This window comes from Acanthaster planci, linkage group LG03 (assembly GCF_054643075.1).
Source record: "Acanthaster planci isolate LZ-2023a linkage group LG03, COTS_SCS, whole genome shotgun sequence".
NCBI lineage: Eukaryota > Metazoa > Echinodermata > Asteroidea > Valvatida > Acanthasteridae > Acanthaster > Acanthaster planci.
In genome coordinates this window covers 5874035-5901922 of record NC_141779.1, presented here as the reverse complement: position 1 = coordinate 5901922, position 27888 = coordinate 5874035, and the positions used below count along the sequence as shown (strand labels likewise).

General features: G+C 40.5%; 2 protein-coding genes across 9 annotated transcripts in view; one reads left to right on the top strand and one right to left on the bottom strand.

Moving 5' to 3' along the window:
- Positions 1–13155, bottom strand: part of LOC110985404 (cyclin-Y-like protein 1) — a 29054-nt gene extending 15899 nt beyond the window's left edge. The window contains exons 1-4 of one of the 6 annotated variants that reach the window (XM_022246431.2): positions 12753–13155; positions 9966–10209; positions 3695–3763; positions 2807–2969 (exon numbers count right to left, since the gene is read on the bottom strand). In XM_022246431.2, the coding sequence (XP_022102123.2) occupies positions 2807–2969; positions 3695–3763; positions 9966–10161 (428 nt within the window). In that variant the 5' untranslated portion in view covers positions 10162–10209; positions 12753–13155. Of the gene's footprint in view, positions 1–2806; positions 2970–3694; positions 3764–9965; positions 10267–12752 lie in introns of all 6 variants that reach the window. The other 5 variants (XM_022246439.2, XM_022246447.2, XM_022246407.2 and 2 more) reach the window with 5 other exon arrangements.
- On the top strand, positions 104–27866 carry LOC110985385 (2',3'-cyclic-nucleotide 3'-phosphodiesterase-like). Of its 3 annotated transcripts, XM_022246371.2 has the most exons (6): positions 104–233; positions 1701–1828; positions 15946–16167; positions 23310–23471; positions 24108–24480; positions 26187–27866. In XM_022246371.2, exons 1-6 carry the CDS (start codon positions 152–154, stop codon positions 26843–26845), a joined length of 1626 nt encoding a protein of 541 aa, XP_022102063.2. In that variant the 5' UTR covers positions 104–151; the 3' UTR covers positions 26846–27866. The 3 variants fall into 3 exon arrangements, with proteins under 3 accessions (XP_022102063.2, XP_022102073.2, XP_086991286.1); XM_022246381.2 differs by lacking the exons at positions 104–233; positions 1701–1828 and adding an exon at positions 13254–13867; XM_087135160.1 differs by lacking the exons at positions 104–233; positions 1701–1828 and adding an exon at positions 16560–16674 and having other exon boundaries at positions 16056–16167.
- The last annotated feature ends 22 nt before the right edge of the window (positions 27867–27888 follow it).

The following is a 27888-nucleotide window of genomic DNA, read 5'->3' as shown; positions in this document are numbered from 1 at the left end:
TGTTGTTGGCACAACATACATGTACCGGTATGTACACACATGTACACATTTGTTTGTATACACGCAACGTAGAGTGCACATGTTATTTTTATCTGAATATTCACAAACCTTTAACCCACAGGTACTGAGCTCTTAACAGACCAGTGCTCTAATGTCTGCCAAGCCTCTCCTTTTGTCAACACTGCAGGCATACTTGTGGATGGAATTCAAGAACCTTTTCAAAAATTTACGGGGTAAGTTTGAGCGACAACCACAGTTAGCCATAGCTGGACCAATGTCGCCTGAACAAAAGAGGGTTCGGCAACGATTTGGAACCAGGGCCTTGGGCCATTGCCATACTGCTGGTTGTCAATGTTGCCAATTACATTTAACAGTATGGAGGGAACCATTCACTTGAAAATAACTGTACGGGATGTCACAGACCATGAACGCCACAGTGTACAGCCAATGGCAGTATGTGACGAGATCTTAGTGCATGTAGTTTAAGTACGACTGTACTGTGTGTGTGCATTGTTAATAAAGCAATATCAAACCATAATTCACGCCCAAACTTGTCTTCCATGCGTCAGTACATCTACATGTACATAGTATGTACAGTGCAATGTGCATGTGCAATGCCCCTCGGGAGGCCAAGAAACCCATCATTTCAGGATACACTTTTAGAAATTCTTCTTTCCAAACACAAAGCATACCAACTTCCTGTTACATGTACAATGTATATTAAAAAGTACAAGTGCATATATATGCACGCTCATGTACATGTATAATCTACCGTACATACTGTAACAATGATACCATAAGATTGGCTAAGCATGGCATTATTGAGAGATTTCCATTACCACATGGGGGTTTCCAAGGAAGATCCATTAGTCACTGTCCTTGGCCAAATGTCCCATTTCAGGATGCACTTCAAAGATGGGTTTGTAAAAACATACTGATTTCCTGTTACGCATACTTTTCCAGCATCTGCTCACAGGCACACAATATCTAAAAATCTGGCCATAATAATGCCAGTCATAGTACAATAAGCCAATTTGGCAGTGCACATTACTTCAAGGCAAGGTCATTTGAGAACAAAGCACCTTCCACGTAGTGCGTCATGCCAGCTTAAACATGTTCAGTGTGTTTTGAGTTGGCATATGGCAGCGTTGATAAGAAACAACCTCACTCACTCGTACTGATGTTTTCAAATGACCCTCTTTTCAAATTGTGCATTGTTGTACTTCATTTTGTGCATAAAACCACTTTTGAAATATTGAACTAGCTAAAAAAATTCCCTTAATTAATTAAATACGGTGCAAACACAAATACACATACATGTGGGTATATGTACATAAACACATGCACAGTGAGCATACATGTATAAAGACCCATTGAGTGACATACCGGTATCCAAAATATTATGGAGAAAGTACACATACATGTACATAAAATACACGAACATATTAGACTTATGGTACATGTACGGTACATGTATACGTACCGTACATGTACATGTCATTGTTTATAAACTTGGCTCATTTGAATCAGATCTTCTGTATCTGTCAATAAAGTCTATATACATATCAATACTCATGCGAGGGAGTATTTGTTAAGTTAAATGAAGTATGCTGATTCCAAAAGTTTCATTACTGTGCCAACTTCTCTGGGTTTCGACTATCATGATTTTGAGGATTTATTTATTTCTGTTCATCCAACAGCGCTTTCAGAACCAATTTACAGGATGAAAAGGAACGACAATAAAGAAGATAATGAAGAAATGTTTACAAGTAATTTACAAATGGAAGGACAACCCTGGACAACATTTCAGGGAAACCAACCGAATCAGGTAGGAACTGACAACCCAATCCACCTGCTGACCTGTACAGTAGGTGGGATTCGAACCCGGGCTGCAAAGGGAGAAGGTAGGGAAAGAAACCCCTGTGCAAACTTGACTCCCCTTAGGTGTTGTGATTATTTTAATTCTTATCATTTCAGTTTGATGTACTATACACAGTCATACATGCACAAGTCCATAAATTTGTATACTACAGTACAGTGCATAGATGCACAATCAATGTACATGTACGTGTACATTGTACATACTGTATGCACATGCTAAATGTACAATGAACAGAAAAACCGGTGCTACATTTTAAAGGGCAAAAACAAAGTCCTTGAAAATGCATTTCCCAGTCACATTTAACCTTTTGTTTTGCCATTTCAAAGGGCACCTTGTGTCTTCTGTGCTGCAACGTTTTTTGTTGTTCCAGTTCTTGGCAGTTTGCCCATTAACAAGGTTTTCATTTTATTAACCCTAATGCCCAGGTCCTTTTGGCTAGGGGGCACTTTCAATCGTTCACATTCCTCCTACACCCTCTATGGAAAAATTGGATACAGCCTCAGTTCCCAAAAATTATCCGATATTTCTTAAATAGGTTCCCTGAACGAGTGCCCAGTGCCTAAATCCTTCAAAATTCTCCAGCAATTCATCACTTTATGAGGAGGCAGAGGTATCCTATTCTAAAGTTGGCTTGAATTTGTGTATGGCGGTGTACACACAACACAAGGTCTCACGTAAGACCTTGAGATAATGCACGCTTCACAATCGGCTACACAATCAGCTCAATTCTTCCAAAATTCTCAAAACCAAACAAATAAACAAATCAGTCTGGAGGATTTTGGGAGATTGAGGAAGGATAGGGATAATGAGCAATTGGCTTTTCAATTAAGAATGTCTTAATTAGCCAAAATGGTCCATTTCACTTTTATGAGTGATCCTCACAGAGCTTAACTTGCTCAAGGTCAAATCCCATACACCACTCACCATTTGATGGTGGCCTTGAGGTTGGGCTGAGTGACAGTGCTATCATCGATATATATCGTCGAGCAAGAGCTGGACTTAGTCAGTAACCTGCTCCGCCTGTGATGGGCAGCCTGCTCATTCAGACACTGTAGTTGGTTCTGTTTCCGTCTCTCACGAACCACTTCTGATATCACATGGATTGGCAAGAAAAAGGAAATGAAATAAACTCGTTTACACTGACTTCACAAAAGATTTCAACTAATTACTTTTACTGAAATTCCATTCAATCTTAAAAGTTTTGCATGTTTATTGACAATTTGTGTTCAAAAGCTGAATGAAATTGAAAATCGTTACTGACATTTTTTGATGAAACTTTGCTGAACATGTTTTTGGATCAAAAGGTTCTAAAGATGTCAGTACAGCCAAACCTGAACATTTCTTTTGGTAAACAGTGACGTCTTCTCTGCTATGTTAATTAGTTTACTCTAAAGTTCCACCCATGTAAATGTATCTCCATGGCTATACATTAAGTTCACACTCAAATTTCAAACGATCTGCCAAACAATAAGATTTCAAGCAGTTTTCACAAGGAAGCACTCAAAACATATTACTCTAGTTCTGTTAAACTAGAACATGTCTCTAACTCAATGAGTATGTTGGGCCAATTACATGTACCAGTGTACTGATCATTTAGAGAAAAGGGAAGTAATGACTCAGAAAATGACCCATAAATAGTTAGCTAACTCCAAGCAAACCAACAGTCATGAAAATCTGTGAATTTAAGGTCAACAAAAACACGTTCACAGAATGTGACATAAAAGGGCTTGTCCAAGACTAGCCTTTGAACAAACTTGCCTTTTACATGTATTCTGCGATTTAAAAATTAAAGTTGTCTGGCTAAAAACTCACCAAGTGTTTGCGACTTGGTCATAAATAACGTGCTCGTTTTGGGATGGAGGGAAGGATCCTCGGTGTCTTCTGCAAGAATGACCCAAACAAAAAAGACCAAAAATCAACATGAGATACATCTTGTCTATCATTCAAAGAATTATCTTCATGACAGTATATTTAACAGATTGACATAACCCTCTACCCATGAACACATACAGCAGCAATCAATCCGCCCTGAGTTGAAGTGCACCCCCCAAGCAGCAACAGAAAGACAGGTGGTGGTAGGTTTTCTAAGCAGATTCTTGCACACATTCTGCGCGTAGGCAAAGACCACACATTAAAGAATAAATTTGTTATGCGTACTCATCGTGCTCTGTGTCAAACATGCCATTGATCTCCATTATAAACGCGCACCTATGCAGTAAGTACCAAAAAAAAAAATGCCCTCTTTATTTCCTTTCGGAGCAGATAAAGTGTACATGCACACAGGTCATTCATACATGTACATCTCAAAGGTACAATCCATCAATTTGCAGGTGTCCAAAAAGAAACTGACTAAATTACTGCTACTAAAACATAGTAACATACTCTGGTACTTGGGTTAAAAATAGTTATAGGACATAACTCCATGTGAAATTAATGTCTCTGGCAAGCTGCCATTTTGAAGAAAACAAATGGGGAGACTGTTTACAACCTCTCTCAAGAGGACTGCACCATAACATGGCTAGAGGGATGTTAAAAAAGAGTAAATTTGTTGAACAAAAGCACTCGAAATTTTTAATTTTTCAAACTTCTTGTGGCTTTGTGACATTTATGAAAAGGAATAAAGACATTTAAATGTTTATTGTCTAGATAACAATCATGTCCCTCGCCTTCGCCTCAGGCATAATCACCTTTTATTCTCGTGAGCCAGTCTTAAATGAATGTTTAAGGCCAGTCAAGCAATATGAATGTATTTTTTCCCTTACGAATATGTACATGTACATGTATGTACGTGAAGTACAGTGTGTTTCTACTGTAGCCACCGACTACAAAATGTGGTACAGTACAATCAATCGTTCCATTATTTTTATTCATATTTTGGGTAATTTCACAATTTGGACAAACAATCCATGCAAAGAGTGCTTGTATAAGGGGTACCAATGGAAACAGATTAAAAAAGTTCCAAAATGTATTAAAGATTGAAAGCAATTTTTAAAAAATTGATTAAATGCCAAGCTTTCAACCAAATTTCATATTCCTCTTTGATGGCTGAAGAATGAATTTGCAGATATTGGTTTAATAATGCGGCCACAGACGCACACGCTTATCCCCGCTTTGTGCTGATTGTTGCCCTAGATCAACCATTTGAATCCATAAATCTGCCAGGTTCACTTATTAAGGAGAAATTATCTTTCTGGCAAATACATGTACCGTATACTCGAGGACAAAGATGATTCATCTTGCAATGAAGACTCTGAATATCAGACTCACGCCACAACCTGATCTTAAGGAAATGCTGATTTTTCATCACTAGTCTCGTAACCACCTTGAAGTGTATATTTACTTTAATGTCGGGTCTTTGGATGAAGACCTTGTAAGCACTCAGGGGAAAAAAAATCAACTTTACCTGGTTACGTGGGGAAAATGGGAAAATGTCCGGGAAAAGTCACAAGAAATTGAATTGACTCATAGAGGACTGTTAGCCCAATGGGACACACAGTCTTGCTAGTGAGGTACATTTAATACAGATTGATAGGGTAGAGAGGCTGACAGTGTTTATTTGTGCAACTTTGATACATAAGTACAATTCAGGTTTCTCTATACATTGTGCCTCAATAGAAAATAAACTGGCAATCGCATATGTTTACAAGAGACATCAGAATTAAGAATGAACAATGGTTGGACGGGCAGAATTGGAATTCTATCCCTGGAAATTGTGGAGGATTTCTCATGCAATGTACGTGTATGCAAGCTCTAAACATTACTGAAATTGAAAACTGACTGTGTCAAGAAAATTGTCTTGGACATTGAGAGATACTGGTACATGCATGATCCAGGACCAAGACTTTTTAAAACATGATGAGCATTTAGCCACAAAGCAGACACACAAAGAATATGTACACGTATGCACATGCACATGTATCAGTACCGGAACAATGTACATGTACATGTACATACATGTAGATACATGTACATGTACATGTACATACATGTAGATACATGTACGTGTACATGTACATACATGTAGATACATGTACGTGTACATGTAAAATATAACACAGGGATGAATGTGCATGCATCCATGTACATGTACATGTACGTGTACATGTACATTGTATGAATCAATGCTGCATGCAGATATGTGCATCCATGTACTACACCATTGAATGTAATGTAAATGAAAGAAAAAAAATCCTCAGATGGACTAATCTCATTCATGCATTAACCCCATCCAGTTGTCAATAACCTTGTTAGCTACTGCTGCTAACGAACCTCACCTACCATCCATTAACATCCTTTTGAAGATAAAAGCAACATAGCAAAGATGGAATCATTACAGGTTTACTTTGTACATGCAAATTCACTCAGATCCACATCAAAGGACATTTATGTTTGATTTCTCTCTTTCTTTTTGGTGGCTTTTAGTTTTATATTGTACATGTACATGTACCGGTTACTCTGATGTCAAAACATCATGATGTGACGTGTAAAGACCCATTAACATTTTTCACTTGACGACCAATACTTAGACAAATTCACACTATCAAGAACCACCAAGGGAGGATGTATCTAATTACATGTATATTGGTAATTTTTTGTACGTAAATAATTATGAATGTGCATGTAACGAGCCGTCCCAATGCACGAGTGATAGTACACACAAACATTGAAGACTGAGTGATACACTACAGGATGACATGATGTATGCAAGATGTTGACGTGTAAAGTTGATTCCTGGGTTGTTAGACGAAACACTCCTATTAGGTCTAAATGAAGGGGGCAGGTTGTCCAATGCCAATAATGACCCAGCTAGTGCTTGGGTTTCCTTACTGATACTGATATAATTTCTTAGTGATTAACACTAATGAGGCTCTCAGAAGGAGACATACCTGTAAATGCCACATGTCAATGCCAAACTTATTTGATTAATTTGCTCAGCACAGTTTTCGGCAAAGGGGGCCCATTTCATCCCCAAACATTCTGTGTTTAGGTTACAGAGTACAAATTACATGCATCTGCCAAGAAAGACAAACACAGTAGAAAGCAGCAATGCGGGCAATGAGACATAACAAATGCTAATTTAATCTGACCGTCAGCTATGAAATGCTTTCAAGTCCATTTGTTTCCCAGTGTAATTTGATTTCAAGTCACAACAGGACATTAATAAAACAGGTCAGGGTCGTCAAACATCCTCAAAAATTCCTGCCCTTGCGCAGTTAGCTAAGAGGGATATAATACATGTACTGTACATGGCAGATCTTGGAACCGCAAATATCACTACATTTATAAACACACAAAACATTTAGGTGTATGTGTACATACATGTATGTGCATGGCTGCACATTTGCTCTGTACTTGTATGCTGTATACTGTACAATGTACATGTACTGTGTAGGTGTACAGTACGCTATGCCAGCATAGGTACTGTACATGTACAGCCATAAGTTTAAGATACCACCCATATGAAATGCATTAACCTGAAGGAAAACCAAACTTAAACCAATCAATCATGGCAACTTATGTTTGTTTTCAATGTGTAACCTTGGTTGAACATTTTGACTACATTTCCATGATTTGACATGTTAACAGTCTAATATTCAGTCTTCCCTCCTTTATTTCTAATTACTTAGACTGGCTTTTTTCCCAAGCTGCCTTACAGACAAAATGTCATACAAGTACAAGACCTGCCTTTGCAAAAAAAACGATTTCATTCGAATGGGCATACAGCACTACACTGATGTTATGCACCACTGTAAAATCATGTTAAGTAATCAGTCAATGAGACAATGTAATGCAGGCCCAGTGACAGAAATGGCAATAAAATTCCAGGTGGTCTGAAACTTTAGCAAATGACTGTACATGAGCATATTGGTTAAGTGGCTCCTGCTAGTGAATAATGAAATACATGTAAGTACATGACCCACATTAATGTCAATGAAATTTATACAATGTTTTCCTTCCACTTCCTGTACATGTAGTTTATAAGTTCCCATGTAATGTCTAGAATCATACATGTACTGATAATTTGCAAGGTATGCAAGAAACTTCCAAACCTGTACATGTACATGTATGTTGGTGTAACTGAAATATCCAATGACAAACAGTTAATCATCTCATGATCTACATGTGGGTAACTCCAGAAATGAGGGGTCCAAAAGTGTGGCATTTTTGTGTCTTTACATCTGGCCTTTGTTATTTGACATGGAAATATCGCCGAAATTGATTTCAAACTATTACTACATGTATTTGTTTGGCAAGTAATTTGCATTAATTCATCACTCTTGGATACTGGAAAGTGTGTTCTCAACTTACAAAATCATATGTCAGATGTGACAGGGACACGAAAAAAAATGGACCCCTAATTTCTAGAATTACTCCTGTACAAATATACAGGTGCAAGTACATATGTGCATATACGTGTACATGTATACATGTACCGGTAACAATGAACATTTGACATTTAATACAACCACATGTAACTAATTCAAATCCTCTTATTGGCAAAATGTTGATCACACAATATCTATTATTCATCCTAACAAATTAGTGCAGCAGGTGATGCAAATTTTTTTTGCAGTTGATTTTTTCCGAGTATTTACCGCTGAATCGCTGATACTATGATGATATCACTGCATACTATACATAATACTTTGCATGATAAAACCTTCGCAACATGCACAGTCAATACGGCTTGGAAAACAGTGGCTTGCTACAAACTATTACATGTAGCTGAAGGAGAAAGATTCTTGGTTTCGTTTCTTAGGGTACATATAAGTTGATAAATACATGTCTGTCTTGCCAGATTTTACTTTCCTCAAAATCGTCACTGTACCTGCATCATCAGCACCACAACCCACTTGGAAAGTATTTGTCAACATGACAAAGGGTACATTATTAAGCAAACTGTTACACAATGTGAACGGTGTTAACAAAACTGCAAGACGAACTACGTAAGAGCCCATTTCTCCTGGACTTTTTCAAGTCTCATCGATTTACACAGGTCTCTGCTGTATGTCAACTTTAAAAAGTAAGTAATGAACTACGATAACTTGTAGGACATCTCACTCAATGTGTCACTTGGCTTTAATACATACAAAAATACATCTTGATAATCACTTGGCTTTGTCGTATCAAGCTTAATGATGTACATGTATACAGAACAGTTTTGAAATTTATATATAACATCTTGAAAATAGTTCGCGGTACCCGCTGCTTCATTTGACTCGGACCGACCAGCCGACCCCAGCAAGCTCGGTGGTCGAGTGGTTAAGACATCTGCACTAGTAAGCAGGAGGTCGTGGGTTCGAGTCCCACCCGAGTAAGCTTGTGATGTTTTTTCGCAAGTTCTCGGACAAGCACTGAGCATACAGTGCTTATTAATATACGTTGGGTACGGGCAAACCGTTATATATAATTAACATCTTCCCAACGCAAAAATACATCTTGAAAGTTTTGAAATTGGCATTAAATCAAATACCTCATTTCTTGACAATGCTTTGATTCAAGCGGTTATACATGCACATGTATCTACAAACATCTTTCATAAAATTTCAACAAACAGAATGCCAAGTCAACATTCCAAAATAAAACGTCGCAGTGACATCTCATCTATTCAGGGACAGAAGATACAGGAAGAAATCCTGCAACATGGTCACACCATTGTGCAAAGATTGCCCAATAAACTCCTACAACTTTGTGGACAGCTGGTCCTATTTGGTGGAATACATGTAAATGGCGTAAGTTATATTACAAGTGTGAGTGGAACACGAAATCACGTTGTGCGTCTGTGTTCCACATACCACGAGGTCGAAGGTCAAGTATTAGGTGGAACACAGACACCATATTTTTCCATTTTGCTGGATAACAAATTTATCCTCAAGCAAGCTTGATGCACTTTAAAATGGAATATGTTCATGTACGGTAGGCTGTCCATGAGAAAGTACCAAACGCGCACAGGTCAAATAACAGTAACAGGCCACCACCTGTACAACAATTCTGTAATATTATATATTGGTGAACAACACAAATTATTGATATTTTACCATGTGCCGAAAAGAAGACAGTAGGGCCTACAACACTGTCTCACCTTCAACAAACTGCTCCCTGTCACTTATATGCTGTAGGTTTGGGAATGATTCGTTCACCTCAAGTTTGAGGCTGTCTTTCTTGCTGATGGCCTTGTAGCTGGTGTCATTGTGCTGCTGGGACCGCTGGACATTGTTTGCCCCCCTCGTCTTCTTCTCTGCCCCCTCGTGGGACTTACAGTCCAAGCAGTTCCCCATTGAAGTCTTTGAAGTAGCCTCTTCACTGGTCAATAGCTCACACTGTATCTGTTGTGTGATGTCAGCACAGGATTTGAAGAAAAACTCCCGAAGTTTTGTATAAATCTGCACACAGTTAAACATACGTACACACGATGACAGGTGTAAGAGGCATTAAACCAATTATCAGCATGAGAATCGATTCTCATTTGATTCGCTGGTTAAGTCAGAGTTAACAATTATGCACATAAACACACATGTAGGGTGGAAGTGGCATTAAGCAGTAATTAAGAGTTTGCATGTGACCACCACAAATGATATGCGTATTATGGTCACATGACACAATGGTGACATCGACTGTCTATCCCAAAAGCGTGAAGAAAACGACTCAGTCCTTAAAATGAGGTCTCAGAAATCTGTTGAATTTGCAAAGCAAAAGGCGCATTCTCAAGTCCTGACCTACTGGTACATGTACATGTACGTGGCGCTTGTGAATTCCCTTCCCCTCCAAAAAAATCCATGAACTCATGCAAAAAAAAGCTTCCCCTAGGATCTTACCTTCTCAAACTGCTACAAACTCAAAAAAATAAATTTTCTGTCCAAGTAACAAAACCCTAGCTTCTGGAACTAATATATCAATTATGATCATGTAAAAAGCTTCTCTAACAAGAACAACTGATTTACATCACATCTGACTTATTGAAACAAAAACAAAGGTCATTTGAAGCAAAAATATATATTTGTTGTGACCGTTCTCTGAAAAACTGTATGGCATCTGAAGTACAACAAAAATCTGTTACAAAGTTGTAATATTTATAAGTTTGGGGGCAAAAATTGAAGGGTACCGGTGAGACCATAAGTGCTCAGCACTGATTTAAACTTCAGTGATATTCTGTCAAGTTGCGCTGTTGCTTTTCTTTTTTAATAATGACATTTTTTGATGCGGGCCCAAATCACATGCAGGCACTGACGAGACACAAATCTACTTTCATTAGCCTATTTTAGTATTATAGAGGACAGGCAGTGGCATAACTAGGGCTAAATATTGATATGCCACGTTGGGCAAGGACAGCACCATGGCACATATCCTCACACTGCTGAGGACAAGAGAAACATAACAGCACACATACTTGCACCTGTCATACCAACACTGACTAATAATTGCACAATTTGGCATACGGCTTGATCAGTGTACGAGTTGGCACATGAGTTGACCAGCATTCCTACATGTACATTGTACAAATGAGGATGGCAAACACTACTGCACACTGCAATAGGACTGACCCAACTTACATGTAAGTGCCTTCGGTTGGGACCCTTTTATAATACTTATGGCATAACAAAATTACTTGGTTTCATTCTCAGATATGTCAGATGAAAAAAATGTTACAGAAAAAAGGGGGAAAGAGTTCCATATGGACACCACTTGTATGACAAAAACAAGGGTTTTCTAAGTAAATGCTACGGAATTTTCCTAGCTAAATTTCACTATGTGGGACATGTTATCACTTTCTGACGGCTGCTTTAACATTTTAAGGGAAAAATTAGTGTTGTCCGTATATGGAACTTCCCAAGTACAGTTGTACATGTAGGGGTCTAATGTGTGTGATCGTGTAGTCACCAGGTCCCTTATTTAACAATAGGTGGCAAAATTAGGGACCTGGCGACTATACCATCAGGCACGTTATGGCTACACTACTTTGCTAGCAATATGCATGCCTAGCTTTAAAACTGACCCAAGAACTCAGAGTTTAACATGTCATGACATGTCAAAGTAGGCTTGTGAAGCATGTGAAGTAGGCCTACAGCATGGTATTGTTACGCCCTAACTACAGCATAAGTCCCAACTATAGTTGGGACAGTCCCAACTGCAGTGCTGCATTTGGGCTGGCCCAACTATTGTTGACCAATGTCTGTGGGAAATGTCTCAACATTATCCAAGTCAATGTGTCTCACACTTGACACAATTCATCAAAGATGTGGCACTTAGCCCTATGACCAATGACATGACATTTGTAAACAATATGACTTTGGCACATGCTGGGCACATCACGCACACAGGACCTCTCTGCTGTACATGTAGTTGGGCCGGCCCAACTGTAGCACTCTAGTTGGGACGGGCCCAACTATAGTTGGGACTGATGCTATAGTTAGGGCGTAATAGCATCATTGCCTCATGAAAATCTCAGAGAATTTTATCACCTAAAATTTCCGAAAGAGTGAGTAGGTGTGCCCTATTTAAAAAGTTCGCTTGATCTTGCTTTCTATGGCCATTTTCCATTACTCAACTTTGTCTCCGTCTCAGGCTTCGTTCCCAAAACCAATCCCCGATTGTGGACCTGAAGCACTTAAATTACATTAGATTACTGTATTTTTTGGCATTCTTGCATCTTATTTGATGTTCTGTGGCACTGATATTAACCACGATACATGTAACTGCCATGACTGCACTTACATGACTTACAGCTTCAAAGTCAGCTAGTAAACAAACAGTTGAAGCCTGAGACGGAGCCGAAGTTGAGAACTGGAAAACGGCCCATGTTTTCCTGCACTGAAGCCTCTTAACTAACAATGCTACTGCTAATGTTACCTGGTGGTAGGCGTCCACTTACCTACCTCATCATGCTCATCGATGGTCCATCATGATCATGTCTGTGTTCAGATCACATGGCACAAAGAATCTAGTTCACAAACCTTATTTATGAACGAATTGAATTCCTCCTCTTTAGCATTATCGGCATTTCACTTCCCCTGCCATGGGACACGTCGATGTAAGAACCACAACTTGGATATCAAGACAGTCCGAGCCCGGCTTAAGTATGTTTAGACCCTGGCAAATCGCATGTGTCACCAGTCAGTGAAACATGTACATGTCTGATGTACATGTACGTTGAACGTTCGTTGAACCACAGCACTTTTACGGTGTATTTGGGAGACTGGTTCCTGATTTACAGCAGGCAGCATAGCCTTTGCTAGGAGGCTCGAACCAGACTAATGCAATTCCACTGCTACTCGAGGTAGCGGCAGCGGCTCTGTGCATTTCCTATGGATTGACGTGCCAATTTCTAGCCGTAGCCAAGGCTTGCGGACATCGAGACGGCCCATGCATGGATTGGCTGAAATCATTCAAGCGTAACGACGTCTGGGTAGAAAGTCTGCATTGGGTGGCTACGGAAATTGGTGTGTTTTCTTTGCATAGAAGTCCATTGCCGCACCGTGCCCTTGTGGGTGAATTCACCGACTCGACCCAGCGTTGCGTGTGGATGTCGATATTCAGAGTTAATACCGTGCCGGGCGATATTGGCATGTTGGAAGGCTAAACTTTAAATTGTTTAAGCCATGGGATGCAAGTGCACGTCAACTTTTCATAAATCATGTGCTGTACTCATCGTAGACCTACTACTGCCAGTAGTACTGGTCTAGTCCTACGACTAACGTTAAGGAGGTTGCTGCCAAGTTCTAACGCTATATGTTCTAGAAGTCGTGTTCATTTTGCCTTTGACATGTTTACAGTTTGAGAAAAATTCTTCCAGGCCTCGGCCTTTTTTAATTTTTATGACATATTGAACCGCCTGGCTGGACCTGTGTCTTCGTTCATTCATGGACACACTCACAACTGTTTAAAAGTGTTTGCCATAACGGTATTGGCCAGCTAACGTTAGTAGGCCTAGGCCTACACTAACTTGACCAAGTTTTCTGGTCACAAAATATGATGGAGCTGTATGGGGTAGGTATATCATTGATTTTATATTAAATTTATTGCAATATCACTAATCCAGCCCTGCAGTTAGCATGGTGATGGTTCGGGGTAAGACTAAGACTAGTTCTGTAAACAGACATCACTCATTTTTCCTTGCAGTAACATATCAGCCATCAGAAAGTGACAACTTTTCCTTAGAAAATGCCAAATTTATCTAGGAAAATATTGAAGTGTTTACTTAGACAATACTGAGTTTTTCAGACCAGTCTCATAGGGTTTGTGCACAGGGTGCCATGTGATGTCCATGTGTGGAACTCTTTCTTGGTTTGGTGCCATGCATCTGGCAGCATTAATGCATGTAATGTGCATGTGTTGGACTTTAAAGTTGTTTGGAAGATCTCATGTTTGTGTTATGTCCCAACTGTAGCATCAGTCCCAACTATAGTTGGGCCCATCCTAACTAGAGTTGGGGCCCGTCCCAACTACAGTGCTACAGTTGGGCCGGCCCAACTACAGCAGAGAGGTCCTGTGTGCATGATGTGCCCAGGATGTGCCAAAGTCATATTGTTTACAAATGTCATTGGTCATAGGGCTAGATGAACAGATAAAGTGCCACATTTTAGATGAATTGTGTCAATTGTGAGACACATTGACTTGGATAATGTTGAGATATTTCCCACAGACATTGGTCAACAATAGTTGGGCCAGCCCAACTGCAGCATTGCAGTTGGGACTGTCCCTATAGTTGGGACTTATGCTATAGTTAGGGCGTAACATTTATAATAGTAAAAAATAGTGATTGAGTACTTGCATGGTCTCTTAAAATTTGGATAAGCTGAAATCAAGAATCAAATAGGGTTGTGATTCTTTTCCTTTTGCCAAAATGTTGTTTCCTTTTAAATTTTCAATGAAATGTACTTTTTGGGGCTATTCATGACTTTGAACATGTTGGGTTTTTTTTAAAGGAAGTTAAGAATAGGAAATGATTCCTAACATTTTAGGCACATTTCTGACCACTGGTTATTTATTGCCAAACTGCTAATGTCTGTTGGACATTTTGGGCATATGTACGTGTGTATTTGGGGCATGATCAGCTGGTGCAGTTGGTCGATCAGGCACAAAGTCTCCAACATCCCTTTTTTTTAAACAGTCTTCACAACCATGAAATACAAACAAAAGGTGCTTGGCTGATGGTGGAATTATTCACAAATCATGGACTAAGATCAGGTGATCGCACATATGTTGAATGATCACACCCACTATGTACAGGTACATTTGCATATATATTGGTTTGATCTTTTCATAATCTGTTGATATTATTGCACAATTTACCAATAATTCTGCTGTCACCTGATTGCCTTTTCTTTCTAATTTGTGGTTGTGGAAGATTGGTTTAAAACAAGGGAAGTGAAGTCGCAGATTTCATACTAAATTGATTAATAGCACAGTTTGATCGCATCATATGCTGATGGACTGATCGCATGTACATGTACTTTGTACAGGTACGTGCACAGCTGTTTACCATTGTATGCATTTGGACCATTAATGCCCTCCTTTAAACTTTGCTTCCATCCAAATGCCTTGAGATCCCATTGTTATATTTTTCAAGCACGGATACAATTGGGACTTTCTTTGAGCAAAATTTCCCCCCAAAAACGTAAAACTTTGCAGCTCAGGAGGGGCCAAAGATCAAAGTCCATTTTGTATGACCTTATGTCGAACTTTGATCTGTTATCACATAATATGCAAACGGGATGATTTCTTGGTTATGAGCTTAAATTTAAGATGAATATCATCTTTGTCTGACATTCTAGTCTGAAAATACAGGAGTTTAAACTTATGGAGAAAAATTGGTCAAAGTTCAGACAACCTGTAACTCACATGCTGCATGACCCAAAACAGTAAAATTTGGGTTTGGGAGTTTTCTCATCGTTGTGTGAAAACAATCTCAGCAGATTTCACACAAACCCTCGAGATTGACACCAGAAAGTGTTTGATTTGATAGGGATTAGGGAATTTGATAGGTATTAAGTTGAAAAGACACTTTTTCCCTACAGCTGTGCCTTCTGTCCTGTAAGTCTCTCTTCATTTTGTTCATCCCACAGATACCGAGTTCAGTGCGGCCAACTCTCCCATCCAGACTGATTGTACTTGCTACCATTTCTCTCATGGTCCTCCTGCAGACCTGCATCCTCATGATGTCCAGCACAAAACAGCAGAGCAACTCTCACAAATCAACCAGTGCTGGAGCAACAGATCATGGCTTATCTAAGTACCCATTCTTAGACGACCCTCAAGCCATCAAATACATTTCCACACAAATAAAGGTAGCATGCTCGTCATTTGCAAGATACATGAATCTGACATTATCTGTTTGTAAAAATTAGATTTTCTCTAATCCTCCTGCAGTCATATGAAAATTCTGTGTTGTGTAAAGGCTGATTCATACCTGGATGTCACAAAGCCTTTGTGAATATTGGATACGACATTACAATTTTGTGTTTGTGTGTATTTTCACACAAAGTATCAGTCAGGTTTATTGTGTGTTTTGATATGCTTAATATTTTCCAAATCCTAGTTTCCGTGTGGTCACTTTCCATTGCCAACAGCATGGAAGATGTCAAAGTGTAGACAGTCACGGAAGAGACCTTGTGTGATGACATTCGACAAAAAAATGAATGGAAAATCCAGCCATTTTCTTTTGTAATGACTTCTTCAGGTGGTACATCATTTCTTTGAAGCTGAACTGGTGATACCCATCATGCCACTGCGCATGCTTGTACGGGCCGACTCTGGCAACTCAACATAGACAGTCGCCAAAGTTGAACAAGATTGTACGTTGCCAACTGTCTGCGTCCATGTTTCCATCAGTCACACTAAAGCATTTCCAAACTTTACACATCATTGCTATAATCGTGGTCTGTTCAGTGATGCCATCTGCATCTCTTTGCCTGGATGTAGAAACTAGGCCTAACAGTTTTATTGCAGCAAACTAAAAGTTAAGACAGAATACATGTACATGCTTTTACATGTACTAGTACAACTATGCAAACAAGGCAGAGATGGAAAGTTGATGAACCACCCTTTAAAATAAAATGGAAACGGCATTCACAGTTGATTATGGACAAACCATTTGAAGATAAGTTTGTAATACATCCTGGCCGTTTAAGAAATGTGTGAATAAAATTTCCTGAGATGTTACAGTAAGACGTCTCAAATGCTTTGCTATGTAAACAGTTTGGTAAACAGTATTTCTTGACAGCTAAGTACACACAGGGCCCTTTTTAAAAATTGTTTGCAATTTAAACATTTTCATTAAAACCGTGGCTGGAACATTTGAACCTACAGATTTGACATCGATAATCCATTATGGTAAACTGTTGTGGCATGTAGAATTTGTCAAATTATTTAGTTTTTGTTGGGGGGGTTAAGGTTGACACAAGCTCAGCACTCTCTTCTTACCGGACTCAAACGTTGCAGAGTCACTTCCTCAGCAGCCATTTTTGGCGAGCTGTGAAGCAAGTGCGAGCCTATGTAATACCGATTTCCGTCTTCTGTGCGTCCGTCCGTCTGTCGGGGCGGCCGGCCGTCTACCCTCAAATGTTAAAGTTTTTCCTTGCAGATCCATAGGTGTTAAAATGTGCCATTGAGTGCTTGTTTGCTTCTTGGAGTTCCATCAGTATTTAAATAGTTTCATATTGCATTAATGCTTAGAAACTTACAAATTTGATGAAAAAATTATACAAGTTGAATGTTAACCTTTTGAGTTGTATTGTGTACTTAACCTTAAGACGGACGCATTGCATTCTTGGATGTCGAGGTTTCAAGACTACCAGACGGCACCCTATCCCGCACAGTGTATAGGAAGCCAACACACACCGACCGCTACCTGAACAACCGGTCATTCCACCACCCCAGCATCAAGGCCTCTGTCAACAGAACCCTTGTACGTCGAGCATACAACATCTGCGACCAAGACCACCTACAATCAGAACCCCATCACATCTCCAAAGCACTACAGCGGAACGGGTTCAAGTCAAGACAGATCAAGACCCTAGACCCTAGACCCCCCCAGACCAGCGGGTCTCCTATGCCCAAGGTCAACCCATTAGGCACATTAGTTCTGTCACCCTCCCCTACATAGGCAATATATACCTCCCACTGGATCCAGCGCATCCTTCAACACCATGGCATCAAAGTCTTCCATACCGCCCCCAACAAGATCAAAGCAACTCTCCAGTCTCACAAGGACAAACAAGACCCCAAGACCAAGCCAGGGGTCTACAGGATCCCCTGCGAGTGCGGCAAGGTGTACATTGGCGAAACTGGCAGAGATCTCACTACCAGACTCAATGAACACCGAGCCCACGGACGACGGGGGGATCTCGAGAAATCTGCCATCATCAAACACCCCATCACTGAAGACCACCAAGTCCACTGGCAACAAGCCCATCTCATTGCCAACATAGAGCAATGGCATCCACGCCGTGTTCTTGAGGCAATTGAGATTCACAAGAACAGAACAGTTCCGCAAGACACAGGCTTAACCATCAGTGACATCTGGCGCCCCATCCTCAACCCTTCTTAGTCCGCCTCATGGGTCATACCCTTGGCACCCTGCCCCAGATCTTCCCATGTTTACCCATCCACACCCACATCAGTACTGCCACACCTGAGCAAGTTTCCACCACGCATCACTGAGCCAGCCTAATCCCTTCTCCAGACTTCCCGCCTTCACGCATCATCGGACTAATCCCTATCTCCAGAATCCTCCACCAGACTACTTAAGCTCCACTCCCAGTCAGTATCCGGCATTCTCCTGATGACGAGCAGAGCATACTGCTTGAAACGTCGAGTACCACTGGTTCTTTTCAGAACCACAAATACTCACGAAAGAGATACGTCCATGGTGCTACCACAAACCTACTTTCTATTGTACTTAACCTGTCGTACGCTCAGTACATATGTACTGAGCACTCCTGTAATGTATGCATGTATGTATAAACATTGTTTAGACTCATACAAATGTACATGTACTGTATGTGGGAAAAATGTAATCTGTCACTCCAAGTGACAGATTAGGATGTTTGTTGGGGGAAGGGGTATCTGTAGGAGGAAGATCAAAGGGACAAGGTACATGTATGTAGAAAGGGGATGAAATGCTGAATAAGGTTGGTGTAATGGTTCGGCTGGATTAGTGGGATGATGGGACAGCCAGAGTAAGAAGTGAAGGGAATGATGGGAAAGGGATGGAGTAAGAGATGAATGGGATGATGGGGAGAGGCAGAGTAGGAGATGGATAGGATGATGGGGAGGGGGCAGAGTAGGAGATGGATAGGATGATGGGGAGGGGTCAGAGTAGAAGATGGATAGGATGATGGGGAGGGGTCCAGAGTAGGACATGGATAGGATGATGGAGAGGGGCCAGAGTAGGAGATGGATAGGATGATGGGGAGGGTCCAGAGTAGGAGATGGATAGGATGATGGGGAGGGGCCAGAGTAGGGGATGGATAGGATGATGGGGAGGGTCCAGAGTAGGAGATGGATAGGATGATGGGGAGGAGGCTGAGTAGGAGATGGATAGGATGATGGGGAGGAGGCTGAGTAGGAGATGGATAGGATGATGGGGAGGGGGTAGAGTAGGAGATGGATAGGATGATGGGGAGGAGGAAGAGTAGGAGATGGATAGGATGATGGGGAGGGGGCAGAGTAGGAGATGGATAGGATGATGGGGAGGGGGTAGAGTAGGAGATGGATAGGATGATGGGGAGGAGGAAGAGTAGGAGATGGATAGGATGATGGGGAGGGGGCAGAGTAGGAGATGGATAGGATGATGGGGAGGGGGCAGAGTAGGAGATGGATAGGATGATGGGGAGGGGGCAGAGTAGGAGATGGATAGGATGATGGGGAGGGGGTAGAGTAGGAGATGGATAGGATGATGGGGAGGAGGAAGAGTAGGAGATGGATAGGATGATGGGGAGGGGTCCAGAGTAAGAGATGGATAGGATGATGGGGAGGGGGAAGAGTAGGAGATGGATAGGATGATGGGGAGGGGACGGAGTAGGAGATGGATAGGATGATGGGGAGGGGACAGAGTAGGAGATGGATAGGATGATGGGGAGGGTGCGGAGTAGGAGATGGATAGGATGATGGGGAGGGGACAGAGTAGGAGATGGATAGGATGATGGGGAGGGGGCGGAGTAGGAGATGGATAGGATGATGTGGAGGAGGAAAAGTAGGAGATGGATAGGATGATGGGGAGGAGGAAGAGTAGGAGATGGATAGGATGATGGGGAGGGGGCGGAGTAGGAGATGGATAGGATGATGGGGAGGAGGAGAGGGGATGGGGTTGGATACAAAGTGCAGAGCTGTACATGTATCTGGTACATTAAAGGAATTTTCATTATGCACCATCCATCAAACTCACAAATGCACTGCTTATAGAATCATCCAGGTCTAGTCTGACTGTACTAGCTGGACCCACTTTCTATAGGCATTCCTCTCTCCTGTAAAGAATTGTGAAGCCTTTGTACCTGTATCTCCCTTGTTGGTGGTCTTTGTTGATTTACTTTTAAATGACAGGCGCCTTTTAACACATAGTCTGCACACAGCACTTACTATACTTTTTTTTCCTAGAGTATAATGAATTTTATCGCTAAGGTCGATAAAGTATCTTGTACATCTGTATTTTGATGGTTAGTATTTTCTTGTTTAATTTAGTAACCGTATTTGTATAACTTGGATGTCTCTTTCCTGTTGTTACAGAAAAGAAATTTAAATTCATAACAAGCAGCGAGCCATTGTAGCTTTGCCGTTCTAGTTAGTGTTCAGTCTGCATGATTTGATACATTTGCAATTTGACAATGGCACTGAAGGAAGTGAAGCTCTGAAATGAATATATCTGTTTCTAATCCCACAAAGCAGGAAACAGATCAGGAAATACTACTTTGTACACAGCACCATGAACTATACATTATGTATGAGACAAATTAGTTTATCATATATGCATGTATTGTACATACATGTAATGAGCTCCATAAACCCTGGGTTTTTTCACTGAATGTTAATTTTATCCTAATGTTTGTAATATCAAACCCTAACCCCCTCAGCCTTTTTACTAGGGACCATCCTAAATCCTCCGAAATCTTCTGGTTATCAACATCAACAAATTGCATTCAGCCCAAATCCTCCAAAATCCTCCAAAGTTTCTTGAAAATGTCATTTGGAGGTGTGCCTAACTGCCCAAATCCTTCAAATCCTCTGGTACTTCCTGTCATTATGTTGAGGCAGTGGGAATGGCACTCTTGAGCTATGCAGCTGATTCAAAAGAAATGTTGGGCTGAAATTGTGCTTGACTAAGCACAAACCACATAAGGTCTAATCCATGACCTTCACATATGGCGTCCTTTGAAATCAGCCATGCACTTTTGCCATACACCCTGAACCCTCCAAATTCTTCCACTTTGCAGAAAAAGGATTTGGGAGGATTCGGGGGGTTTGGGCTAAAGTAATTTTAATTTTAACCAGTTTTCGAAAGGATACGGTAATATTCTTTTGACTTTGTAAAGATGAACCAAGAAAGTTCAAATGGATGCCCTTTGAAATTTCTGGAAAAACACTATGCAACGTTACATGTGGCTTGGACTTCTGGATTTCCCTGTTTTCTAAATTCCCAGCTCCATATCAGTAGCCAATTTAACCAAACTTACTTATGCTGTTGTGTGACTTCTCTTATAACGCGTTTGATTGCGTAAGTTGCACAACAAATTATAACACCTTGATCATATGACATCTATTTAGATGGAGTAAGTTGCACCAAACAATTTGAAATGAACAGCTCATGCTGGTTAACCCTAACCCCCTGGGTCTTTTTGGTAGGCACCATCCTCAGTCATTCACAATCCTCCAATTATCCATGCAAGAAATTGTATTCAGCCTCAGTCCTCCAAAATCCACCGAAATGTTACAGTTGAGTCGAAATAAAGGGCACCCATTACCTCAAATCTTCCAAACCCAAACAAGGGCTGCTGAGGAACAGTAGAAAGGTATTACCTCAGTACAAAATGGGAAGCAAAGTAAAATACGTGCATCTACCCTTAGGTCTCAACAAAGCGCCTAGTTATGACCAGCAATAAAAGATGGAAGACTACTGTGTGTGTGTTGAAACTATGCATGCACATTGTGAAATGTTGGAATGAACAATGTATGTAGTATGCTAATGCAGGGACAATTTCCTCTGTGAAGTACATACATGTATGTAACTATGATCTTGTTACAGGTTGAATACACCTAACATAAACCATGCCACACAAATCCTTCAATTTCTTGCACTGCATAAATCACACCACTAAGCAATCCTCCAAATTCATGAGTAATACTCGAACACCATTCAGCCTTAATCCTCTATAATCCTTCAAAACCACCTGGAGGATTTTGCAAGATTTAATGCACACTATTGCTCAACTTAACAAGGTTTCTGTGAGAAATGCACTTTTTGTTGTTGAAATAATGGCAACTTGTTTGTCTGTGAGAGAACTCCAATCTTCATAATGGCAAACAGAGCTAATTTAATACCAGTTTGGTGACTGATATAACATTGGTAAGGAATAGCCATTATAAAAGCTGCAATCTCTTCTCATCCAAAATATTTAATGTATTGAAACATTGCTCAGTTGTGTAAGGTCTAATGAAATTGACTGCATAAAGTACATTGCACCATCCTATCAAACAGCCATGCCCAGTCATCATCCTAAGATTCTGCAAAATCGACCTAGCGGCTTTGGAAGATGTTGCAGGATTGAGTAAAATTTAGTTCCCAACCATTGTGAATCCCCAGTATGTTAGGTTTGGCACACACCTTGCCAATTTGACCTTTTCATGGGACCATCACATTACTGGTACAGTTTTTGTCACCATCAGGGTATATTACTACTTTAACCACAGTGACTCACATGCCCAGTTTAGTTTTCAAATCAACCACTTGATCATTAGTTACATGCTAAACAGTCACATGATGGCCATCTGTGTCTATGAGGGCTTCCATTTTTAATCATGTGACTTTCCCTTGTGAATCTGATTGGTTAACATGAATTTCACATCCAGTGGAATTGGAGTGTTGCCTAGACATTGGCCTAAAAAGGAAATCAAAGAAGTTCGTTTTCATCTGGTTGGCTGTTGTACATGTATGTACAGTGATCAGTCAAATTTTTTGCTTGCATTTCTCAACTTCAGTGCTTAGAATGATCGAGTAGGGTAGTGAACTGGTCAGATTGGCAAGGTACGCAGTGAGCTTACAGTACCAAAATGTATCATTGGGCTCCTGCATAAAGATCAATGTTGGAAGACTCAGTATGATTACTGTACATATCAGGTTTATTTAGAAGGTTTGGGGAAGGTTCCAACTCCAAGCAACAGTGCACAGAGAGGTTGGGTTAACATTGGTGTCTTGATCGTGCATTTTTTTTTTCAGGTGATGTTTTTTCTACATATGACATCAGGCAAGGAGACATCAGCATTAGCCAAAGACATCACCAACACCTACAAGAACTCGGCCACTTGCTGTTTTTATAATTCCAGGGGTTCTAATGACAGCCCTGCTTTGGGAAATGTTTATCAGACATGTCAAAACCAGGTAATCATAGAAGTATCCCCCAAAATTATTTTAAAAGTGATTATACAACACAATTTAAAGGCCAATATGATTGTTGGCATGTGTCCAAAACCAGACTTAATTTCTAGAAAAGTTTTACATGAAGGAATGCATAAGACTGGCACATGTACAAAATACTTGTAAATGATTCTGTCTGATGCAGTTTGAGTTTCACTGAAAAGACACTTCCATTAAATGCCAAAAGTTAACCCTAAAAGAACCAGGAAGGGGGGTAATCCTGTACATTTCCTCTGATTTGGTTACAGTGCATTTTCTTACCGTATCAAGCATTCAGGAATGTTTCAATTGAAGTGTCATTCTGACATCAATTTAATGAAAATTAGACACACCATTCTCGGGAAATGCCAATTTTCCCGGTGACAGGTTGGCAAAAGATTTATGTTTTCTCAAAAATGTGAACTATAAAATAACGTGAAGCTCTTTCCCGTGTTTGATAGGATTGAAACTTCACAGATGCATTCATAATGAAAATCTTTACAAACATGCTATGTTTCATAGGAAAGCCAAGATCTTACAGAGCCCACCTTGTTTTTATTTCTTATTTCAACTATTCATTGATTTACTGAAGTTTTTATCTGTTTGCTTTGGATGCAACAGATAGAGGACAGTTGTAAGAAGGGCCTGCAGGTCATCGTTGTAAATGGCACAGACAGGGAACACTTAGAGTTACAGGGTTACTTCACCGTAGCGCATCAATACAACTATACTACTGTCGTTGTGCAACCCAATGCAACATTGGATCACTTTGGTGCACAGAGGTCGCCCTCAGAACCCATCGGAGATGCCTCCAAGGGGCAGGACCTACCCAAGATTCTGTACCCTTTTTTCTATGGGTGGTTTCTCGGCTTTAACATCTCCGTGGACACCCAAAATTATGGGAGGAAGATCTTCCACGAGTGTCGTCAGCAGCCCAAGTTTGTGGAGATATTCAAGAAATATGCTCTTCCTGGGTCACCTCGCAATTCAACTGGTAAGCCCAGCAGAGCAGTTTGACTTTTGTATGAGGGTCATTCCATGAGGTTGGGGCGCGATTTGGGACGGTGTCCATTGTTGTGTGGGTTGCGTTATCTAACAGAGTAAATGACCTACTCTACAGGTCATGACAGGTGGTAAAATTACCCGTGTAACAAGGACACCGTCACAAATTGAGCCCCAACCTCATGCAATGACCCATAAGACAATTTTCAGGATCATCTTTTAGGGGTAGGGGTATCAGTTTGATTGTTATCTTACATGTAATTTGTTTGAAAAAGGTAATTGGAAAAATACATGAAGGTTTTGGAGTTATGAATTTCAGTACAGTCAGAACGGCTCCATCTTGATAGGTGGTTTAACTTTGCATTTATACCTCATTTGGTCCTTTTGTAACTGGTTGAATGAAAAATACTGATTTCAAAACAAGCTAAATGTCTAGTCTAAATGAGCTGTCCTAAAGTGACTGTTTTGAATGTTTGATGATAAAGTGCTGTGCTGTGGGATACATTTTAACACTGAGGGACTCGAAGGCAAGCGTGGTGGTGCTATGCATCGGTGAAGACGGTAGAAACATCGTGTCCCACATCACAACAGACAGTAGTTGTTTTGTTATGGCTCTGTCTTCAATTATCTGAAGTGTCTTGATTTTGGCTGTAACAAAGAATGTCTTGGTCCAATGCTGCAATCTTTTAGTCACATTGGTCACACGCAAAAGCAATATCTTATCTTAGTCCTGAAAGGTTGCGTGCAAAGGAACTTGTATGAAGAAACAAACTTTACGTAAATGGGTTTGATGTAGGATTACTCTGACAAAATCACTGTTCTCACTTCAGTTAACTATGTACATGTACAGGCAAAAGTAGCTGAGGTACATTAGCAGACACTTCATTATGGTTTAGAATCTGGGACAAGGACTAGTCTATGATGTCACAATGTGATATGCGTAAGGATGAAGTTAATATGCTGTTTTATTGACCGGTCATGTGATCTGTCTCGGCCAATGAAAATGCAGTTTGCAAGACAGGCATAACAAGTGTAGGTGATGCTCTATCAATTGCCTTGTATATTGAGCAAAGGAATAAATTTCCTTAGGGGCGTAAAATCCATCACACTGCAGCTCCTCTCGAAGTTGGAACATATTGGGCCAGTCTTCAACAAGTACACTGGCTTCCCATTGAACATCACATTCCAACTTCTTATCACCTACCCAGCTGGAACAGCACTCATGTACATACAACTCATAGTGCCAAAAAGCCTGTGCACCAACTGAGCTCCGGTCATGCGCACTCACTTGTTGCACCTTGTGAAAGGATGAAGGCATATGGAGACAGTTCACAACTTGATGTGATGTCTTTCAAATCATGTCTCAAGTTGCACATTCTCTCCATTGAATCATTTCATTACATACATGTATCTAAGAAACCTGTACATCGATTAGGTTTATTACACTGTACCAACATTTTTGTTATAAACACTAATATATGCACCTGTGCAGCTTCACAACTTTGAGAGCTTTTAAGTGTCATTTCTAAGAATTGCCTTACATCTTCCAAGTGTCCAGCTTCTTTTTCAGGGGGCTTCAGTTAATATGCATTGATGAAAGCATAGCCAAATTCCTTCATGTTGAAAAGGAAAAATAGTAAGGACAGCTTTGAGTTGGGTGTTAATTTAAAATGTCTCTTTTGTGAATAACCTCTACAGGTGGCCTGGACTTTGATCGTTACTTTTCATTGGATGGTTTCATCACTGGTACTACGCTGCTCCACTGCACATCATTCTTTAGTAACTACAGTGAGAGAGCTGGTTCCCAGCAATACGCGACCTCCCCGGCTGTCAGACAAGGGACAGGAGATGTCTACAATCTGTTGGTCATCGGGTTCTTGATTACACCCCGAACCTTCGGGGCCCGCATTCGACTCAGCAGTGAGGAATTGTGCCTCTGGGAGAGCAACAGTACCTCAGGGAATTTGGCGGCAGTTGGAGCAGCTAGCAATGCCGACAAAATCATGCAACAAAAACAACTCCAGAGGCTTAGCCAAGAGAAATTAACGTTTGACCTCATAATAGACAATGAGGTTCCATGTCCCAAGGATTGGCACCCGACAAAATTCTCGCCAACATGTGGGCGGGGGAGTCGGGCTCATCTAACTCTAGGGACGGGGAAGGACATCGAAGCACAGCAGACGGGCTCAGACCTGAATATGATCATCCTGAAGGAGCTGGAAGCAGTTGCTAAGAAAGAGGATATCTTGACTCTCCGTCTGGAAAGTGGAACAGTCCGTTGCTATGGAGAGGGCAACTGGGCTGTGTATCTAGACAAGCCATTCGAAATTGGTGCCTTGTTTACTGGATGGTACTAAATACAAAAAGTGCACAAGTGTAAAGGCCACAGGGTTGCTTGAGTAACTTCTACATGTATATGTAACTTGCATTGGTAACAAGTCATAGATATAAGTCAAATCAAGTCACAAGTCAAAGCTGATAGTTGCAGAAGCGAAACACAAAAATAGCAACTGGAGTCCAACTTGAGTCCAAGTCACATGCAGTGACGCCTTGCAGAAATGCTTTGCTTAACACATTTCAGCTGAAGTATGAACTTGCTGCTGTCGCTGGTCGACTTGAAGATTGGAATCAAATTTACAAGGGTCCCATGGCTTGGACAAAATGGAAAGGACGTGGAATTTTATTTTCTGTTTCCAGGCCTGGAAAAGTCGTGGAAACGTACTAAAAAAAAACAACAGATGCTATGGAACAGTCACAGAATTTTGTGAGGACCAAATCATTTTGAATTTAAAACATGGTATACGTGTACGTTCAATGGGAAGCTAATTTTTGTGTTTGACAAAATGCAACAAATGTTGACTTTTTACACAAACTTTACAGTTGAGCTAGGTCGTGGATTTTTCATAATGTGGTCCTTGAAGGGTCATGAATTAGTCATAGGTACAAATATCCTAAAGATGGAGTAACACCCTGGTTTGGTTCTGCAGTTTGTCTAAACTTTGGGATTTAGTTTAGCAGCAATTTCAAGCGTAACAGGAACCATTATTGTATAAAACATGCTCCCACACTAGTTAATTAATTGTGGGTAAATATGGACCAATTGTATGTTGTTCTACATTGGACTGCAAGTATTCTGCACCATTTTCCTCTTCAATTTTTGTGTCATTTTGGAATATGCCAATATGGCCTTTTTATCACTTTATTACTCATCGGCTACAAGGGATGTGTAACAGTACATTACAAAAAAAGTCATTTTCTAGGTAAAAGTGAGGAGCCAAAGTTTCTAAAGAAAGCTAATTTATTTTGGAGACATAGTCTCACCCCCCATCCAAAAGGGGGGAAAACACATTTTCTAAAAATAAGGAGAACCGTAAAGGCAATTTGTACAAAGTCTTGTCTA

Bases quoted from the DNA above. Each gene is read 5' to 3' on its own strand.
- LOC110985385 (XM_022246371.2), top strand. From the start codon at position 152: ATGTCTGCCAAGCCTCTCCTTTTGTCAACACTGCAGGCATACTTGTGG. The intron at 1,829-15,945 runs GTAGGAACTGAC...TTCATCCCACAG, and splicing joins AGGGAAACCAACCGAATCAG to ATACCGAGTTCAGTGCGGCC. The intron at 23,472-24,107 runs GTAATCATAGAA...TGGATGCAACAG, and splicing joins ATCAGACATGTCAAAACCAG to ATAGAGGACAGTTGTAAGAA.